The sequence below is a fragment of the Rhinatrema bivittatum genome, chromosome 1 (genome assembly GCF_901001135.1).
Source record: "Rhinatrema bivittatum chromosome 1, aRhiBiv1.1, whole genome shotgun sequence".
Lineage (NCBI taxonomy): Eukaryota > Metazoa > Chordata > Amphibia > Gymnophiona > Rhinatrematidae > Rhinatrema > Rhinatrema bivittatum.
In genome coordinates, this window is record NC_042615.1 from 138,548,225 (window position 1) to 138,569,244 (window position 21,020).

The 21,020-nt window shown below is 47.8% G+C and overlaps 1 protein-coding gene across 2 annotated transcripts in view; it reads right to left on the reverse strand.

The window, feature by feature from the left end:
- Nucleotides 1-4,098: 4,098 nt before the first annotated feature.
- SRD5A3 (steroid 5 alpha-reductase 3) overlaps nucleotides 4,099-21,020 on the reverse strand; it is a 61,480-nt gene continuing 44,558 nt past the window's right edge. For both annotated transcript variants that reach the window (XM_029587527.1, XM_029587520.1), the window contains exon 5: nucleotides 4,099-4,783. In XM_029587527.1, the coding sequence (XP_029443387.1) occupies nucleotides 4,524-4,783 (260 nt within the window). In that variant the 3' untranslated portion in view covers nucleotides 4,099-4,523. The remainder of the gene's footprint in view (nucleotides 4,784-21,020) is intronic.

Genomic DNA, 21,020 nt, shown 5'->3' on the forward strand with positions numbered 1-21,020 from the left:
CGAAGAGGTCTACCATCCCTGTCACGGGAGCGACGGCCCTCCGAGATATTCAAGACCGAAAGTTGGAGGTACAGCTCAAAAAGATTTTTGAGGTTTCCGCCTTGGGAGTTCGAGCTGCCATTTGCACGAACTTCGCTATGCGAGCTAGTCTGCGCTGGGCCCAGGTACTGCAGGCGAATGCAGATCTCTCTCCGGAGGAGGCTTCCCAAGCAGATAGGTTGGAAGCAGCTATCGCATATGGGGCCGATGCGCTCCATGATCTTCTACGCACTTCAGCTAGATCCATGGTGGCAGCGGTGTCGGCACGCCGCCTCCTTTGGCTGCGCAACTGGGCGGCGGATGGTTTGTCCAAGGCTCACCTCGGGGCATTGCCCTTCAAAGGGAAATTGCTGTTTGGTAAGGAATTAGATGACTTGATGGTTTCCCTGGGTGAGAACCGAGCGTTTAGGCTGCCAGAGGATAGGACCCGGTCGCGCTCTTCGTTTTCTGGCAGAGCCCGTTTCCGGGGTCCCCGGAAGTCCAGGCCGCAAAGATCCACCGGACCTTCGTACAGGCCGGCCTCTTCTCGAAACACTCACTGGCAGCACTCCTTTCGGGGCAAACGCTTTGGCAGGCAAGGAGGAGCCCCGTCGGGTACGGGTTCCAAACCTTTGCAATGAAGTTCGGCCGGCCCATTCCTCGTCGCGCCCTCAGCACGCTGTCCCAAACGTGGGGGCGCGTCTATCCTTATTTCTCGAGGTATGGGCCAGCATGACGTCGGATCAGTGGGTCCTCGACGTGATAAGACACGGTTACGAGTTAGATTTTGCTCGCATCCCAGCGGACAAGTTCCTGGTCTCGCCTTGCAAGGATCCCAAGAAGAAGGCGGCAGTGCTAGACACCATCCGAAGACTAGAAAGCTTGGGGGCCATCTCTCCAGTTCCGGCCGATCAGTACGGCAAGGGCCGGTACTCCATTTACTTCATAGTTCCCAAGAAGGACGGCACTTTCCGACCCATACTGGATCTGAAAGGAGTCAACAGATGTCTTCGGGTCCCTCACTTCAAGATGGAAACCATTCGTTCGGTGATCGTGTCAGTGCGGCCAGGCGAATTCCTTGCGTCACTAGATCTCACAGAAGCATACCTTCATGTGGGCATCCAGCCAGCCTTCCAGCGGTTTCTGCGGTTTTGCATTCTGGGCAGACACTTCCAGTTCCGGGCTCTTCCGTTTGGCCTGGCGACAGCGCCTCGGACATTCACGAAAGTGATGGTGGTAGTGGCGGCGCACTTACGTCGGGAAGGCCTACTGGTTCACCCTTACCTCGACGACTGGCTGATTCGGGCGAAGTCAGAGAGCCTGTGTCGGCAAGCGGTATCCAGGGTGCTACAATTCTTGCAGTCCCTCGGCTGGGTGGTCAACTACAACAAGAGTCATCTGGAACCCACTCAGTCCTTGGAGTACCTTGGAGCCGTTTTCGACACAAAACGGGGCAGAGTGATTCTCTCTCAGGATCGGATATGCAAACTACAGTCTCAGGTACGACGACTTTTGTCTCAACACCGTCCGCGAGTCTGCGATTACCTGACAGTTCTCGGATCTATGGCCTCAACGCTGGCGTTAGTCCCTTGGGCGTTCGCTCACCTGCGGCCACTGCAGTCTTCATTGTTGTCCCGCTGGAAACCGATCTCAGAGGAATATTATCTTCCACTGCCTCTCGAGAATCAGGTGCGCTCCAGCCTGGGCTGGTGGCTGGATTCCAAACATCTCTCCTGTGGAGTATCTCTTCTTCTTCCCAACTGGACAGTGGTGACCACGGATGCCAGTCTTTCCGGTTGGGGTGCAGTTTGCCAAGAGAAATCGGTTCAGGGTCTATGGTCAGAAGATCAGACCCGGTGGTCTATCAACCGCCTAGAGTTCAGGGCGGTCCGTCTGGCATTGCAAGCTTTTCTACCCCTTGTACGAGGAAAGGCAATCCGAGTATTGTCGGACAACGCGACCACCGTGGCTTACATCAATCGCCAGGGAGGGACGAAAAGTCCTCAAGTAGCGGAGGAAGCATGTTCCTTGATGGCCTGGGCAGAGCGGCATCTCAGCGATCTCGCTGCGTCTCACATAGCAGGAGCCGACAATGTCCAGGCGGACTTCCTCAGCCGACACCACCTGGATCCCGGAGAGTGGGAGCTAGCGGAAGAAGCGTTTCTTCTCATTTGCAGGACTTGGGGAACGCCCCACATGGATCTCATGGCCACGTGGAACAACGCAAAGGCTCCGAGATTTTTCAGTCGACGCCGAGAAAGAGGAGCAGAAGGGGTCGACGCGTTAGCACTTCCCTGGCCGGCGGAGGTGCTACTGTATGTGTTCCCACCATGGCCCATGATCGGCAAGATACTGCGGCGCATAGATTTGCACCCGTCCAACGTGATCATGGTGGCGCCGGAGTGGCCGCGCCGTCCGTGGTTTGCGGACCTGGTCCAGTTGTCGGTGGCGGCACCCCTTCGTCTACAGGGGTTTCCGGGGCTCCTTCGTCAGGGTCCCGTCTGTTTGGAGGATGCGGATCACTACTGTCTCGCGGCATGGCTTTTGAGAGGTATCGGTTGAAGCAAAAAGGTTACTCGGACGCGGTAGTTGCTACGTTGCTGAGATCCAGAAAACAATCCACGTCTCTGGCTTATGTTCGAGTCTGGGTAGTCTTTGAGGAGTGGTGCGTGGAGCGGGGTCTTAGTCCCACTTCCGCTGCTATTCCCGATATTTTGGCTTTTCTCCAGGCTGGGCTGGCCAAAGGCTTAGCGTGCAGTTCCCTACGGGTCCAAGTCGCGGCGCTTGGTTGTTTGCGTGGTAAGATTCGGGGAGTCTCCCTGGCTCTCCACCCGGATATCTCCCGTTTCCTTCGGGGAGCGAAACACCTCCGTCCTCCTTTGCGGCTCCCTTGTCCTTCTTGGAACCTCAACTGGGTGCTCTCGTCCTTATGCTCAGCTCCTTTTGAGCCTCTGAAGCATTCTACGATCAAAGATCTCACGTTAAAGACTGTATTCCTGGTAGCCATTGCTTCGGCTCGCCGGGTTTCTGAGTTGCAAGCTCTATCCTGCAGAGAGCCCTTCTTGCGCTTTTCTGATTCAGGGGTTTCCTTGCGGACCGTTCCCTCTTTCTTGCCTAAGGTCGTATCGGCTTTTCATTTGAATCAATCGATTGAACTTCCCGCTTTCGCGGTTGGTGATTCTTCCGACCCGAAGTTGAGGGATTTGAGAAAACTAGATGTGCGGAGGTCTCTTCTTCGCTATCTAGAGGTCACAAATTCTTTTCGTTTAACGGATCATCTGTTTGTGTTGACGTCGGGTCCGAAGAAAGGTTCTGCGGCGTCCCGCACAACGATCGCCCGTTGGCTCAAGGAGGCCATTGGTTCCGCGTACATTCTGCGCGGTAAAACACCGCCAGTGGGTCTTCGAGCTCATTCGACGAGATCTCATGCGGCGTCCTGGGCGGAATCTTCTCAGGTGTCGTCTCAAGAGATTTGCAGGGCGGCTACCTGGAAATCGTTGCATACCTTCATTAAACATTACCGATTGGATGTTCAAGCTACTGATGCTGGGGGATTTGGAGAGAGGGTACTCCGAGCGGGACTCTCTGCTTCCCACCCTCGATAACTTAGCTCTGGTACATCCCAGGTGTCCTGGACTGATCCTGGTACGTACAGGGAAAGGAAAATTAGTTTCTTACCTGATAATTTTCGTTCCTGTAGTACCAAGGATCAGTCCAGGATCCCGCCCGCAGTGTGGCGCTATAGTAATGGAGAGTCCGCTCATTGTTGTTTTTTAATACGCTGACCCCTTCTTTTGTTCGCTCTCCCGGTTGGAGAGTCTGTTTTTCCTGTAGGGGTGTTGGAGTTATTTTACTTAGTAAGTTTCTATGGTTAGCTATGTTGGCTTTTGAATTTTTCTACTTTGACATTACGTATGACTGAGGGGCTGTGACTGGCACAGGGGCTTATATATGGCTCCGCCCACAAGTTTTAATCTGTCTCCATCTACTGGTGCGGAGTCACAACCCAGGTGTCCTGGACTGATCCTTGGTACTACAGGAACGAAAATTATCAGGTAAGAAACTAATTTTCCTTTTAAATTTACTCTATATAGTGCTTTTAATTCAAATTAATATTCTATCAGATTATACTACTTCAGAAATGCAACCATTTCTATCATGGAATGTTTGGCTACATTAGTATCCAAATACTTTTAGGAAACTGAAGCACAAAGTTTATCCAGGTACCCAAAGAGGCAGTGAGAGCACAAGATTTGAACTTCCATGTCTCAGGAGCTAGGAGCTCATAGTGTATTGCACAACCAAGAGTCCATATTTTCTTTCAGAGACAAAGCTAGATTTGTTCAACAAAAAAAACTTGACACATGATTTCTGGTGTAATATCAACTTGTACTTAAGAGGGAAGAAACTTTCATAACATCAGCATTAATTTCCATTCTCCAAATATTGCTAATTTGATTTTGAAAACAAAATAGTCCACAATAACATTAACTATGAAAGTAATTTTAAAAAACAAATGGTATCAGTGCTTTCCGATGCTTTGGGTAAGATACAAAATTTTTCTGGTAAAATTCATGGCACAGAACTGCAGCCAGTGCCTGATTGAACAGCACATACATCACCACGAGCCACCAGGTCAAGTTCCAGCCTCCAAAAGTGACACTCATGCCTACATATATCACGAGCTCTGCAAAGTAGTGTGGACAAGACACACTTTCAAACCAGTCCCCGTAAGGGACACTATGATCCAAGTTAACCACCTCACCTGCAATTTAAAAGGGAAACAAAGTCAGATGGAAAAATATGTTAAAATTAGATTTGACTCATCAAAATACAACAGAAGTGCTCAGAAATATGAAGTAATTAACAGTAACACTGCTTATTTCAGGGACACTTAGGTACAAAAGTCCTGCATATACTATCGCTCACATATGCACGCCGATACCTCCAAAGCTAAAGCTGAATTGTAAATGACAACTAAAGTTTAAAAAAAAAAAATTCTCTGGTGAGGGCTGCCAGTTTCTTTTGCTTGCTGTGATATCTACTTTACTGTTAGCAACCTCAGCATTTGCCCCAGCAGCATATTGGAACAGTTTTTTTCAGTATATGAGAGCACCACAACCTACTCTTCATTGCTTTGCATTTGTCACATGATCATTGACAAGGCAGTGGTGTGACAAAGAACACTATCTGGACTAATCAAGATGATTTTGTTTGCTTTCATTGGGCAATTAACCTTATTTTCAAACAATAGTGCTTTGAGTTTAAGTGGCTATTTATATGTTTGCAGGGGACAAGCAGTGCTGAGTTAGCCATGTCATGAGGGTAATGTTATCAGACTGCACCAAAGAAGGTACTCCCATTTCTTCCCACACCTTCGCAGATAAAGGACCTCTCGCACTTGGTATACCACATCAGCCTCTCTGAGCTCATGTTCATACATTATCATGATCAAAAAGAACAAGGCATCATAAGAAAATCAGAGGTATAAAAAGAAAAGATTTCAGGTTATCCCTCCTCCATGACCAATATCTTTACCAAGTGTTCTCATGTCTATCTACCTTCTTCCTGAGACCTGCAATTATTCGCTCAATGGCAGAGATTTCTGCAACTTGTCTGTGCCAAAAATCTAGCTAAGGAGCATTCTTCTAAAACAGAGTAATAGTATGCCTGATTGCTTAAATCAGATAAGACAACAACTTGCAATGTACCAAACAGTGGGAAACATTAATTCCCACTGACAGGAACAAATAGAAATCTTGTGAGCTGCAAGCCACAACATTGGCTTGTCATCCTGATTTAAACTAATCTGAAGATCAGAATTCTAGGCCCATTTAATAGAAGGGGGGTAGACTCTTCTTCCACCAAAAAGACCAACAGGCTTCTGTAGCCATTTAAAATACATTTTTTCTTAGGTGGTACAGAGATCAGCAAAGGTTTAGAATGTCTGCCCCTCCCACAACTGACTCACAACGTGGAGGCTCGAGTATGACCAGGAATATGCATCCAGTGAAAAAGTAGAGGGAGACAAGCAGGGATTTTTACACAAAGGGATAATGGCAGATAACCGTTCAGGTATTAACTTCATGAGTTTACAAACCTGGCACCAGACCTTTAAAATATGGGCAATAATTAGATGTGATATAAAAATTCTTCTGATCCCCAAATTCTCAGCAGGGGATGCCAAGAGCACTGGAAGGTTACACACTAAAGCCCCTTCCTGACACAGTACCATATTTATGTAGAAACAGCAGATCTAGCAACGTCCGTAAGACATCATCCATATATAAAGAGATTTTACATCTCTCAAAGGAGGATAAACACCCAAACACTGTCATTCTCTTGAATTTGCTGTTTTAGAGGCTAAATTAAATAGAAAAGAAAGGGGAAACCCTACCGGATGCCTCTTACTCTCTGAAAAAGGAAGAAGTATGCCCACTGAGACATACCCGGGTGCAAGCATTCCAATAAATTGTTTGTATCCAAGAAATAAAGCCTTTGGGTATGCCAAATTTCTGCAAGACCGCAAAGAAAAAAGGCCAAGAAAGCTTATCAAAGGCCTTTTCTGCATCATGGGATATCTCTAGGCCAGGGACACTCCACTCAGGCCAAATGAATAATATTGAACAAAGTCTGGGTACTGGATGTAGAAAAGCGGCCTTTAAATGAAGCCTGTTTGAACCACCTGAATCTAGCTGGGCAAGAATTTCTCTAAACACAGTTGCAGAATCTTCACCAACAATTTAATGTCTGCATTAATACGGGAAACTGGGTAATGCAAGCCACAATGAAGAGGGACCTTCCTGGTTTATGAAGAGCCGAAATAACTGCATCTGACAGATAACTACTAGAAGCAAAAGGACTTAGTAAAATATTGAAAAGGTCCAACAAGAGAGGACATAATTCCTTAGAAAAAAATCTTATTGTTAGGAATTGTGGACCCTTGGCCCGAGGTCGGGTTGATGCTACCTGAGGGGTTGGGCCACACAGATCCCCACCGTCGGGAGGCGAGGCTGGCCGGGAACAGAGGCAAGGTGGGACTTCACCAGGACCGGGCCTCGTTCCCCACAGGTTGAGCCCTGGGTGCTGGCCGAACTTAGGAGTACCTCTGTGTGGCTGGTCCTGGAGAGAGTAGACGACTGGATGCAGCGAGTATCAGAGAGATTAGGTACAGTACAAGAGAGGAGCACTCTCGGAGGGGGAAGAAGAGAGTCTCCAGGGTTGCAAGACCATTGTACTCCGAAGACTGTTAAGCAGGGCCATGTGGGGGTGGCCTTGAGATGAGGAAGTGCAGGTGCAGAGACTTGAATTGTGGTATGCTGAATAAGGGCTAGAGTGGGAGACCCGCTGTAGCAGGTGCCAGTAGAGAAGCAGCGCAGAGGAACTGCTCGGGACATGGCAATGTGCTGATAGGACCTTTTGTAGTAAAAGCGCTGAGGAGTGCCCAGAGGACACAGTCCAGTAGAGTTACAGTGCTGAGCCAGGTCTGGAGCAAGATCCTCAGTGTAGGATTACCGTGGGAGGTCCCAAGGAGCAGAAGCCAGTGCGGCAGGGACCCAAATGTAGTAGCACTGAGCCTGGCCCCGAGGAGCAGGAAGCACAGAGACAGGAACCGCAGAGATCAGAAGAGCAGGACAACAAGAAACTTGCCCCACAATCTTCAAACAGAACCTGAAGACCTGGCTCTTCACCCACTCCTACACCTAACCGTCTGCCTCCCTCCTCCACCCCCCCTACAACAGCCAGGAACCTATTGCAATCCCTTGAACTAAATGCATCTCAATTGACCTTTCTATTAGTTAACCTGTATATAACATGATTTACTGCCGTTTGTATTTAACCTGTATATAACAAGATTTACTCCCGCCCTCTAACCTGGTGATGTAAGCTCCTATGCCTTTTTGTAAATATGTACAATTTTCTACTTTATATTTTAGATCACCTCTCCCCCTTCCCCTACCCTCCTTAGTGCTTTCGTTCCCTGTCCGCCCTCTTACTCTTGCATTCCTTGTTCCTTTGGTTACTTGTTCCATGTAAAGCCTGTTGCTAGTTTTGTTCTTTGTAAACCGACGAGATGTTCCCAACGTACGTCAGTATATAAATGCCCTAAATAAATAAATAAATAACAGGTCTGTGGAAAAGGAACAGGCACCAAAAGGAACCAGGGAACTCCTTGCCAAGTCGGTTAGTGGTGGTTGGAGGTAAGGCTTAAATATCCCGGGCCTGTGAAGTCATCAGCCGGGGATGAACCTGGAGTTCCCGCCACTGGCCCTTTAAAGAGAGGACAGAGGGCACGCACTCACGCCTAGGAAGGCCCAGGGTCAGAACGCTGGTCGGCGGCATCCCAGTGCGACGTGGAGCACAGGGAGGCAGGAGGAACGTGGCAGCAGCGACTGGCCAACGCCGCGAGTGCACCAGGGGCAGTGAGCCAAGCATGACATGACGCGAGATGAGGTTGCCGTGGGCGGTTGCGGCTGGCGGCCATAACAGTACCCCCCCTCCCGGGGGTTTCGGTTTCAATGGATGTGTGGCATGGAATTGCTTGATGAGGGTTTTATCATGAATATTGGCGGCTGGTTCCTAACTATTCTCCTCCGGTCCGAAACCCTCCCAAGAAAGAAGGTACTCCCATTTCTTCCCACATCTTCGCAGATAAAGGACCTCTCGCACTTGGTATACCACATCAGCCTCGGAAGACAGCGGTTGTGGCTCGGGCGGCCTCTTGTACAATCTGGATAATACAAAGGGTTTTAGCAAAGATACATGGAAGGCGTTGTGGTTCTTGAGGGAAGGCTTGTAAGTAACCGAGGCCAACCAGCGGAACACTGTATCTGGGTGCGAAGCATGAAGATGGGAGCTTGAGACTGATGAATCGGGTGCTAAGCCACACCTTGTCGCCTGGTTTGAACTGAGGTCCTACACGGTGATGGGCATCAAAGAACTTCTTGGCTCTTTGGGCCGCTTTATATAGTAACTGCTTTGTACTGTTCCAGAGCTGGGCAGATGTCTGAGCTGCTGGTGAAGGAATGGACAATAGTAAGGGTAATGGAGGAAGAGGCTGACGTCCGTAGCCTACCTGGAACGGTGAGGAGCCAGTGGATGATGAGGGGTGAGAATTTAATGTGAACTCCATCCTGGGAAGGAGGTCAGCCCAATTGTTTTGCCGGAGATTGACATAGGCACATAGAAATTGCTTGAGAGTCCCGTTGGTTGTTTCCACTTGCCCAGTGGCTTGGGGGTGATATGAGGAGGTGAAATCCAGAGAGACGTTGAATTTTCTAAAAAAACGGGCTGTAAACTGAACTCTGCGGTCCGACTGGATGTATTTAGGAAGGCCATGGAGTCGGAAGACATGGTGGATGAATAGTTGAGCAAGTTGTGGGGCCGATGAAAGGCCAGGCAGAGCAACAAAGTGGGCCATTTTTGAAAAGCGGTCCACAATGACCCAGATGATGTTGTTGCCACTGGAAGGTGGACAATAAAGTCTGTTGCAATGTGGGTCCATGGCAAGCTAGGGATTGGTAGAGGTTGTAAGAGACCCCATGGGCGTCCTACTGGAGGTTCGTAGTGAGCACAAGAAGGGCAAGATTCCACATAGGCCTGTGCATCCTTCCTCATGGTTGGCCACCAATAAAATCGCTGGAGGGCGGCCAAGGCTGTGGGCTACCCGGGGTGCCCTGTGGTGAGGGAATCGTGGGCCCAGCGGAGTACTCTCCGGTGTAGCTGGCGTGGTACTTTCGTCTTCCCAGGTGGAACCGGGTAAGTGGCTGCCAGGATGACCTTAGCCGGGTCTATAATGTGCTAAGGAGGGTCCGGCACATCCTCTGGGACAAAGGACCTTGAGAGAGCATCAGCCCGACTATTCTTATTGGCTGGTCGGTAGCACAGCAGAAAATTAAATTGAGTAAAAAAGAGGGCCCAGCGAGCCTGGCGGTGATTCATGCATTGAGCCCGGTGCAGGTACTCAAGGTTCTTGTGGTCGGTGTACACCGTGATTTGATGCTGAGCTCCCTCAAGCCAGGGACACCACTCTTCGAAGGCTAATTTAATAGCCAGGAGCGCCTTACCTCCTATAGTGTTAGTTTCGTTCAGCAGGAGAAAAACGTCTAGGAAAAAAGGAGCATGGGTTTAACGTTTGATTGGCAGAGTACTGGCTTAAGATTGCCCCAGCTCCCTCTTCAGAGGCGTCGACCTCAACAATAAACGGGCATCTGGGATCAGGATGTTGATGGCTCACAGGGGAAGGCAGTTTTGAGGTCTTGAAAAGCAGTTACGGCCTCAGGCGACCAGAGAGACGGATTGGACCCCTTGCGGGTCATGGCCATAAGAGGTGCGGTGAGAATGGAGTAGTGATGGATGAAGGAACGATAATAATTGGCAAAGCCAAGAAACCTTTGTAGAGACCGAATGAGGCCAGTCCCGGATGCTTTTTAGCTTCAGAGGTTTCATTCTGAAGCCTTGGCTCGAGACTATGTATCCAAGGAAGGGTACCGTCTCCTGTTCAGAAGAGCATTTTTCTAGCATGGCGTAAAGCTGGTTTTTCTCAGAGACGCTGGAGGATGCAGGCGACGTCTTGCTGGTGGGCTTTGCAGGTCTTTGGAAAAAATTAGTATGTCATCGAGATACACCACGACGCATTGGTATAACAAATCCCTGAAGACCTCATTCATTAAGTTCTGGAAGACAGCTGGGGCGTTGCAAAGGCCAAACGGCATCACGAGATATTCGTAGTGGCCGTATCTTGTATTAAAAGCTGTCTTCCACTCGTCTCCCTCGTGGATACGAACCAGGTTATAGGCTCCCCTGAGGACCAGTTTGGAAAAATTATTTGCCCCTTGGAGTCTATCGAAAAGCTCAGAAATGAGGGGAAGAGAATAATGGTCCTTCTGGGTAATCTCGTTCAAACCCCGGTAGTCGATGCAGGGACGGAGTGAACCATCTTTTTTTCCAACAAAAAAAAACAACCTGCTCCGGCGGGAGACTTAGAGGGTTGAATGAATCGTTTAGCCAGGTTCTCGCAGATGTATTCGGTCATGGCCTGTGTCTCGGTGAGGAAAAATGGGTAAATCCTGCCCCGAGGCGGCTCGGTATTGGGCAGCAGATTGATAGCGCAATCATAGGCTCGGTGTGGAGGCAGGGTGTCAGCGGCCTTTTGGAGGACACATCTGCAAAGGCTGAATATTGAGGAGGAAGGCCTGGAGGTAAGAGTGAGGGTATTGAGACAAAGCCGGGGCGAGACAGGCTCCAGACAGTTGGAATGACAGGAGGGCCCCCAGTGAGAGAGTTGCAGCGTGGCCCAGTCAAACTGAGGAGCATGCTTTTGTAGCCACAGCAAGCCCAAGACCATCGGGTGTATGGCTTTGTCCAAAACATGAAAGGAGATGGACTCCACATGCAGAGATCCGGTTCATAGATGGAGTGGAGTCGTAACATGGGTAACCTGTCCGGGCAAGATGAACCCCTCCGTGAGCAGATGAAAGAGTCGTAACATGGGTAACCCCTCCGTGGATAGATGAAAGAAGCAGAGGCACCAATGTGTGGATGGTGGGGATCCGAAGGCGATCCGTCAGTTGCTTAAAAATAAAATTACCTCCAGCTCCTGAATCCACAAGAGCCAAGGTATGGAACTCTTGATTGTTCACTTGGATAGAAACTGGAAGAGTTAATGGAAGAGATGGAGAAGTCAGGCCTAGGAGCAGTCCTCCTGCTGAACCTAGGCCCAGGAGTTTCCCAGACACATGGGACAGGCGGGCAGTTCGTGTCCGGAATTACTGCAGTAGAGGCAGATGCCCGACCGCTGGCGTCGTTCTTCGGGTGAAAGCTTACCTCAACCATTTGCATAGGCTCCTCTCCAGTCTTGTTTTGGGGAACAGAGTCCACTCTAGGGGAAGGAAAGCGTCGAATGCGGCACAAGCTCGCCATAGACCTCTTGGAAGCTTGGACTTCCTGCGAACGTTCCTGGAGACGCCGATCTATCCGTCCAGCGAGGTCAATTAGAGAATCCAGGGATGAAGGCAGCACACGGGCCATCAACTCGTCTTTGATTCGAGAGTTTAATCCTTCCAGAAAGATGGCTCGAAGACAATCGAGATCCCAATGTAGCTCAGAAGCCAGGGTCCTTGCCAGAGATGAATGAGCGTGGATCCGGATGTGGAGTGTCTGCCTGGGTCATCGAAGACAGAGCGGAACAAAGCAAGAAACCTGGGCAGGTCTCGGAGGACCGGGTCCACACACTCCCAAAGGGGTGAGGGCCAGGCCAAAGCCTTGCCATCTAGGAGAGAGAGGATGTAGGTGGTTTTAGTGATCACATCTGGGAAATAAGCAGGCTGCAGACAGAAATGCATATTACACTGGTTCAGAAACCCCTGCACAACAGGGGGTTCCCAGAGAAACATGGAGGTGCTGGTAAAGGAACGGTCGACCATGAGACCAGCATGGAGGCAAGAGGTGTTGGGTCTGGGAGATGGCGTAGTTACCGCTACGGTGGCGTCCAGTCGGGTACTTAGATTCTCTACTGCAGCCGCTAGAGTTTCCAGGATCTTTTGTTGTTCGATGATCTTCTGTGCCAGATCAGGGATGGCTTGAATTGCCGAGGCCTCCGCCGGGTCCATGGACTTGTCAATCTGTTAGGAATTGTGGATCCTTGGCCCGAGGTGGGGTTGATGCTACCTGAGGGGTTGGGCCCCACAGGTCCCCACCGTCGGGAGGTGAGGCTGGCCGGGAACAGAGGCAAGCTGGGACTTCACTGGGACCGGCCCTCGTTCCCCACAGGTTGAGTACCTCTGTAAGGCTGGTCCCGGAGACAGTAGACGACTGGATGCAGTGAGTGTCAGAGAGGTTAGGTACAGTCCAAGAGAGGAGCAATCTCGGAGGGGGAAGAAGAGAGAGTCTCCAGGGATGCAAGACCACTGTAGCTCCAAAGACTGTAGAGCAGGGCCATGTAGGGGTGGCCTTGAGATGAGGAGGTGCAGGTGTGGAGACAAACTGTGGTATGCTGAATAAGGGCTAGAGCGGGAGACCCACTGTAGCAGGTGCCAGTAGAGAAGCAGCGCAGAGTAAAAGGGCTGGGGAGTGCCCAGAGGAGCGGGGACACTGAGACACAGTCCAGTAGAGTTACAGCGCTGAGCCAGGTCTTGATGGGTAAAAGCTCTGGAGCAAGATCCTCAGTGTAGGATTATCGTGGGAGGTCCTGAGAAGCAGATGGCAGTGCAGCAGGGACCCATATGTAGTGGCGCTGAGCCAGGCCCCGAGGAGCGGGAAGTGCTGAGAGTCCAGGTGAAGTAGCGCTGAGCCAGGCCCCGAGGAGTGGGAAGCGCTGAGACAGGAACCGCAGAGATCAGACGAGCAGGAACAACAGGTCCGTGAAAAAGGAACAGGCACCAAAAGGAACCAGGGAACTCGTTGCCAAGTCAGTTAGTGGTGATTGCAGGCTTAAATATTCTGGGCCTGTGATGTCATCAGCCAGGGATGAACCTGGAGTTTCTGCCATTGGCCCTTTAAAGGAAGACCCAGGGTCGGAACGCTGGTCGGCGGCATCTCAGCCGCCACGTGGAGCACAAGGAGCTAGGAGGAATGCTGCGGCAGGAAGTGGCCAACACCGCAAGTGCACCAGGGGCAGTGAGCCAAGCATGACATGATGTGAGTTGAGCCTGCTATGGGCAGCCGGCAGCCATAACACTTATTGGGTAGCCATCCAGCCCAGGGCTTTTTCCAGAGGAGCAAAATACATACAGTTAAGATAAATTTGCATATACTGGGTTTATAATATATATTTATTTCATGCATATTCAATGTGGACATCCTCACTGGCTGAGGGATCCTGACAACAGGTTTGGAAATCACTAGGATGTAACAGCTTCAGTTATCAGTCAATGTTCCACTTTTATTTGATATTTTTTAAGTGACATTGCAAACATGTTTGTAGGAAAAGTGTGGCATTTCACAGATGATACAAAGATCTGCAACAGGGTAGACATTCCAGATGAAAGAAAAAAAAATTAAGTGATGAAAGAAATCTTTACAAGTGGTCAAGAGGTTGGTGACTTAAAATTTAAAACAAAAAGTTTAGAGTCATGCATTGGAATACAGAAATTCAAAAGAGCAGTTCTTGATGAGAGGGTGAGAAACTGATGTGTATCACAGAGGCAAGATCTTGGGGTAATCATTATCTAACTCTCATGTTTGCTCTCTGTAGCATTCCATCACAGCCTCTGTTTCTGCTTCCCCTTCCTGTGTGACAGTGAATGTTGCATAGCTCTGTTGGATGTGTAAATGTGATAGGGTTCATACTTGTGCTAGTATAAATCTTTAGAAACAGCATGAGGCCTATATGGGTGTGACAATATAGGAGTGTTGATGAACAAGAGAAGCGTCCTGAAAGTTTTCAAGACAACCTAATGGAGCTTTATTATCACTAGGGACCTTTGTTTTCAGTTTTTATTTTTCCCAGGAATTTATCAGTGTTTATTATAATGAATAGAAATGGAAGAATTTCAGTGGAAAAAAATGGAGTTATTTTTTTCTACTGATTTTTGGAAAATTTATGTTCATTCTAGCATTAACATGGACACTCTAGAGTTTTAGCTCTGGGGCTATCGGGTAATGGTGTTTTGTAATGGAGGAGGTTTCTGAGGATATACGGTATTGAAGAACTAGAGTATCCTAAAGTGATTTTAGGATCAGTTATAATTTTTACAGGGCTGTATGCCATGAGACCCCATAGGTGTAGGTGTATGTGTGTGTGTGTGTTCCTGAGAGGCCACTCATGTTGCAAAGAGAGGACCAGACTGTGAGCAGCAAGAACCTGTGCCTTTGTTCTCATCACTGCTGGACACTGATGACACTCTGTCTTTAGAGAGCTGGAGGAACAGCAAGTTTTGAAGCTACTGCACATTTCTACAAATGGCACTGAGCTTTTCACAGCAGGAACCAGAAAGGAAGTGAAGCAAAAAACACCTCTGTGCAATGCCAACATACACTTTTTAACTTGTGTTAAAAATGTATTTTCCAAAATGCAAGAAACTATTAGATTACCTTTCATTTTTTTAAATTTTGAGGAGGAAGAATAACATCCCCAATTTTTTTTTTAATTTTCTGTCAATAAACAGGCTGAATTAGTCATGACATTCTGGTGGCACCGAACGGACTCATCTCTCCTAGCTAGGAGAGCTTTTAACTCTGCTAAGCATGTGCAGGAATTCCTATGTGGGCATTGCTTCGTGAGCCTCCTCAGTCATTTTTTGTCTTAATACAAGCACGGATGAGTATTTAGTTTCTCTAGATAATATCCTTACAATCTTTAAATTTTTGTTTTTTTTCTTCAATTGTTTTCTCTTTTAGTTGCCTCACTGCCCTCCAGCATCCACAACAGCACAGCACTTTTTAGTGCTATAAAACAAAACATTGCCTCCCATGGCATGGTTCTAGGTGCAAGGGCGCATTATAGTCTCTCTGATGGGCTATTCAGCAGTCTTAGCTTAAGTGGAGGCTATCCGATGCCAGCACAAACAGGTAGTCAACTGCCATCAAAGCCTCAAGTCAGGGCTCACTACTTCTCTGTCTCCTCAGACCCCCACCTTCTCTCTATAATTCTGAGCCTAAGACACTCTGTATTAAGTACCTCTCCTGAAGCTAACAGATCTGCAGTCTCCCTCTATTCCTTCAGTGAAAGAGGTGGACCTAGTCTAGGACTGCTATTAAGCTCCCCTCATTATCTGGGATACTGGTCTATAAGTCTGGACATTCTACCTTTCCCAATCATGTTTTTTCTTAGGTTTGGTTCTAATTACAAACAAACACCAAAAAGGAAAAACTTCAGCAAGAAAAACCCCACATTGAGCGGGATTAAGAACTGTATCTGCGATAAGGTAATGTCCCTCACCAATGGCCGTGAGTTGTGCTATTGTTGCCTTGGACCCAACTGTAATCAGGCGAACTGTTATGCCTCTGCGCGAATGTCCCCACGTTCTCAACATTCCAGGACTTGCAGGATGGAGGAACTGTGTAAGTCTCTCAGAAGCCTTAGTCAGACTTTCTCCCATAATGCAGCATTGTTTGCCTCACTGGGACAAGAGTTGGGGGAATTTTCAAGGAACTCCTGCTCATCGGTCCAGCAGGCTGGAGCCTTGGGGTTGAATAGTGATGACCGTCTTACATTGAGGATAAAGCAGCATAGGAGGGAGCCCAGTCTCTCCTATTAGGGTGAATACATCATCAGAACCCCTCCTCAGAGGTTCTTCCCCATCCCACATGGCTGCAGCGGAGTTAAGTCTTTCAGTGGTGATAGAGCAGAATTTCTCCCCTCAGGCACAGTCAAGAGACCCTCCCAATTCACCCTCTTCATAATTGAGATCCTGGATTAGTGTGCCTATAACCTTGTGGTCTGAAGAAGATTTGACAGAATACCTTTTGACCAGCTTCTAGATCCCTCCAGAGCATACCTTTCCTCCGAAAGACCTTATTCTAAATTTATATAAAAGATGGACAACACACTCAGCATAAATATACATAAAAACAAATATCCCTATTCGGAGGTTGTTGGTCTTCTAAAATCCTGGAAATCAGAACCAGCAGCTTTTCTAGTTCACAACATTCTTAATCAATTGCAAATGAGAATGTGGGAAACTCCTATAAGCTGTCTGCATACAGCAAGAATGTTGGATCTTAGGCAGGGAATACAAAAGTCACTGGGGTTTGGACTGACAGTTACCTCGTCATGGAATCCACACTGAAAAAAGCAAAGATGAGGAGAATATATTCGAATTTGCCTCCACGGAAAGACTCCAGATTTCTTGACAATTTTGGGAAAAAAAAGTTCTTCAAATCTCATTATTTACTGCTTGTATTTCTATTCACCAATTTTAAATGGTGCAATATCTACATGACAGCATGCAAAAGTTTAAACCCTTCCTTCCCCACACTGAAGGAGGAAATTAGTATCCTCAATCTTTTCTAGACATAAAAGAGTACATACAGCATTTTCTTCGCTCTGTTTATGAATTATTCAATGGTATTTTGCATATCTCATCTGCCTCCATAGGGGCACAATGTAAGGCCTGGCTGAGAGCCAGCAGCATTCATGATGAAGCTCATAAAAAGATAGCGGATGTACCATATCTAGGAGAGCACCTCTTCGGAGAAAAGCTCATAGAAATGGTTCTCAGAAAAAGGAACAGAATGTGGTGGTCCAATCTCTCAACAGGACCTGAGAATCCTTCTTCGAGATGCTCCTCCTTCTTTTATAAGAGACTGTATTTTTAGACACGCCCTTTCCAATCTTATCAAATGATATCGGCTCCCACCTCTTCTGGCTCAGCAACAGCAGTGACTTCTGCCTAGACCTCATCAACAGGAACGATGTTAGCCTAAGGCAGCTCAACCAATCCAGACAAAACCTGGGCCCAGTTTTTTATCCTTCCAAACTCTCATCAAGCATACTCTCCAGTAGAAAGCAGAATCCAGTCCTACCTGAAGGAGTAGAACCAGATCACAAAGGACCTTTGAGTTCTCAAGATCGTGGAATTTGGGTACCGTTTGCATTTCTCCCGGCTACCATCTCTTCCTCATTGTTTGACCCTTAGTCCAGTTCCATCTCACTTGACAACTCCAACTGGAAGTGGAAGTCCCTGCTCCTCAGTATGGTCAGGGTTCCTACTCCCGGTATTTTCTGGAAGCCAAATTTAGGCTCTTAGGTAGAAAGATTAAATCCAGAACCTCCAGAGTAGCATTCTCTGAAATGCTCCCTGTTCCACATGCAGTTCACCAGAGGCAGGCAGAGCTCCGGAGTCTCAATGCGTGGATAAGACGATGGTGCAAGGAAGAGGGATTCAATTCTGTTAGGAACTGGGAAATAGACTGATTCAAATGATACTCTGAAACCACTTTCAGCAAAAAGGAGGGCACAGTCCTAAGCTGTACTATACCCCGGAGTCACTGAGGAAATGGTTCATGGAAACAAAGAGCTTGCAGCTCAGATACCCAACGAGCTGAACAGATTGCAACAAGAAAAGCTATTTTCAAGGTGAGCAGCCACAAAGAGACCAAGCATTAGCCAAAAAAACTGAAAGACCAGATTAAAGTCCCAAAGAGGCACCGGGAACCTTAAGAGACAACATAGATACTTAACTCCCTTCAAAAATCTGGACGGGAAGATAATGCTGCACCATTGGTTCACCCCCCTATAACAAGTGAGAGCAGCTACCTGCACCTTCAGAGTGTTAAGGGCCAAGCCTTTAACCAAGCCCTCCTGCAAAAACTCCAATATCAGTGGAATTTCAGCTTTGAGAGGATGAGAACCTTGCTCCATACACCAGCTCTTAAACACTCTCCAAACTCTTAAACTAGAGATGTAGAAAATTTCCTGCCCTGGAACAAAGTGGAAATCACTGCAGAAGAATAACCACACTTCAGCAATCGAACCCTCTAAAGGGCCAAACCATAAGACAAAACCGACCCGGATAATCATGTGGTTATGGGTCCCTGATGCGACAGATCCTTCCTGAGAGGCAGTCTGAGAGGACTGCCCACCAGTAGCCTCTGATGATCAGCATACCACAGCATCTAGGGTCAATCCAGAGCCACCAGAAGTACAGTTTGTGTGACTTGCAATCGTCCAAATGACCCTGCCAATCATCAGCCATGATGGAAAGGCATATAACACCCCACTCTGCGGCTAATCCTGAACGAGAGCATCAACGCCCAGTGCTCTCAGATCCCTCCTGCAACTGAAGAACTGTGGAACCTTTGCATTGCCGGAGGTTGCCAGTAAATCCAGGTGTGGGCGAACCCAGCACGTCATTATAAGTTAAAAGGTTTTGTCTGCTAACTCCCACTCTCCTGGGTCCAAGACCTGCCTGCTGAGGAAGTCGGCCCTGACATTATCCTTTCCGGCAATGTGGGAGGCAGATATGTCCTGAAGATGCTGTTCTGCCCACACCATGAGCGAATCTACCTTCACCGACACCTGTTGGCTTCTGCTTCCACCTTGATGACTTATTTTATTTATTTATTTATTTAAGTTTTTTTATATACCAACATTCAAGACAGAAGTCCCGTCATGCTGGTTCACAAGGAACAGGGGTGCACAATATAATAAACTTTACAATTTGAACAATAGTGCAGAAAAGCAGTTACATGTAACAGGGAAACAATAACTTGGATTAAGAAGGAAAAAGAAGATCAGATAATTATATATGTAAATGATAACATTGTAAGAGGTGGTTATTAATGCTATAACTAGCGAAGCATGATGATTGAAGGGAGTTAAATGATATTGGAGTTAGGAAAGGCTTGCGTGAACAACCACGTCTTGAGTCTTTTCTTGAAGGTTGAGATGCTAGGTTCCATTCTAAGATCCGGGGGGAATGGAGTTCCATAAAGTTGGACCGGCTGTGGAGAAGGCCCGATCTCTTAGCGTGATGTGTCTGGTGGTTTTGGTTGGAGGTACTTGAAGTGATCCCTTGTAAGCATCTCTTGTCGGTCTTGTAGAGTGGTGTAGTCGGAGGGGGATATGGAGATCGATTGGGGCTAATTGGTGGATATTTTTGAAAATGGTGAGAATGGCCTTGTAGATTATTCTGAAGTGGATGGGCAGCCAGTGGAGGCCCATCAGGATAGGGGTTATGTGTTCTCTTCTCCTGGTGTTCGTGAGTATACGAGCGGAGGCATTTTGGACCATTTGCAGTGGCTTGGTGTGTGAAGAGGGGAGACCAAGCATGATGGTATTACAATAGTCCAGCTTTGCAAAAATGATTGATTGTAGAATTGTTCTAAAGTCATGTGTGTGGAACAGAGGTCTTATTCTTTTCAGCACTTGGAGCTTATAAAAGCAGTCTCTGGTGGTTTTGTTGATGTTAGCTTTCAGGTTTAGGTGATTGTCAATTAGAACTCCTAGGTCTCTCACTTGTGTAGTATTTGGTAAGGTAGGATGAGTGTGTGTGAGGGAACTGTTTTCTGGTGTGATGAGTAGAAGTTCTGTTTTTGATGAATTTAGAATCAGGTTGAGACTTGTGAGAAGCTGTTTGATATTTTGGAGGCAGGTTTCCCAGTGAGCCAGTGAGCCAGTGTTTCCCAGTGAGCCAGGTTTCCCAGTGAGCCAGGTTTCCCAGTGTTCTTATGTAGACTACTGTCATGGCATTGTCCAACATTATCTTTACCGCCCAAGCTTTCAGTTGTTTGATGAACTGCAAGCATGCCAGTCGAACCGCTCACACGTCCAACCGATTGATGATCTTACGCCACCAACTCTTGACAGTGAGCCCCCCAACCCAGAAGGCTTGCATCTGTCATGAGCACTAACCAGGCCAGTGTCTCAGGAAACAGCCTTCCTAAGATGATCTGCTTGTAACCACCACTGTAACTGGACACTCACCATAAATAGCAATTAGAGACTCACTGTATAGTCTTGGGACTGCGGATTGGACCGGGAGGAGCCGCATGTGCACCATCAATCCCAGAACCTGCAAATACAACCACACTGTTGGATGGATGGTCCTTCTCAGGGCCTGGATTTGAGCGATTAACTTCTGAATGTGACTCTCTGGCAGAAACACTGTGCCCTGTTCTATATTCAATCGCATGCTCTTGGCCAGGTTCACCACCCAGCTTAGCTCCTAGAGCAAGGAAATCATCTCGCAAGATGCGAAGTGACTATTCTGCACTTCTGGCCCGAATCAACCAGTCATCCAGATACGGAGAAATCAGAATTTCCTCCTTGCATAAAGATGCTGTTACCACGACCATGACTTTGGAGAAAGGCCTGGACACTGTAGCCAGCCCAAAGGGCAGGGCCTGAAATTGATAATGACATCGCAGAATGGCAAAGCATAGAAACCGCTGATATTCCTAATGAATGGGAATATGTACATAGGCCTCTGTCAGGCCTAGAGACATGAGAAATTCTCATTTTTATCGCTATATTGACAGAATGTAGAGTTTCCATTCTGAAATGAGTCACATGCAAATGGCGATTAACCCTTTCAGATCCAGGATGGCCCAAAAAGACC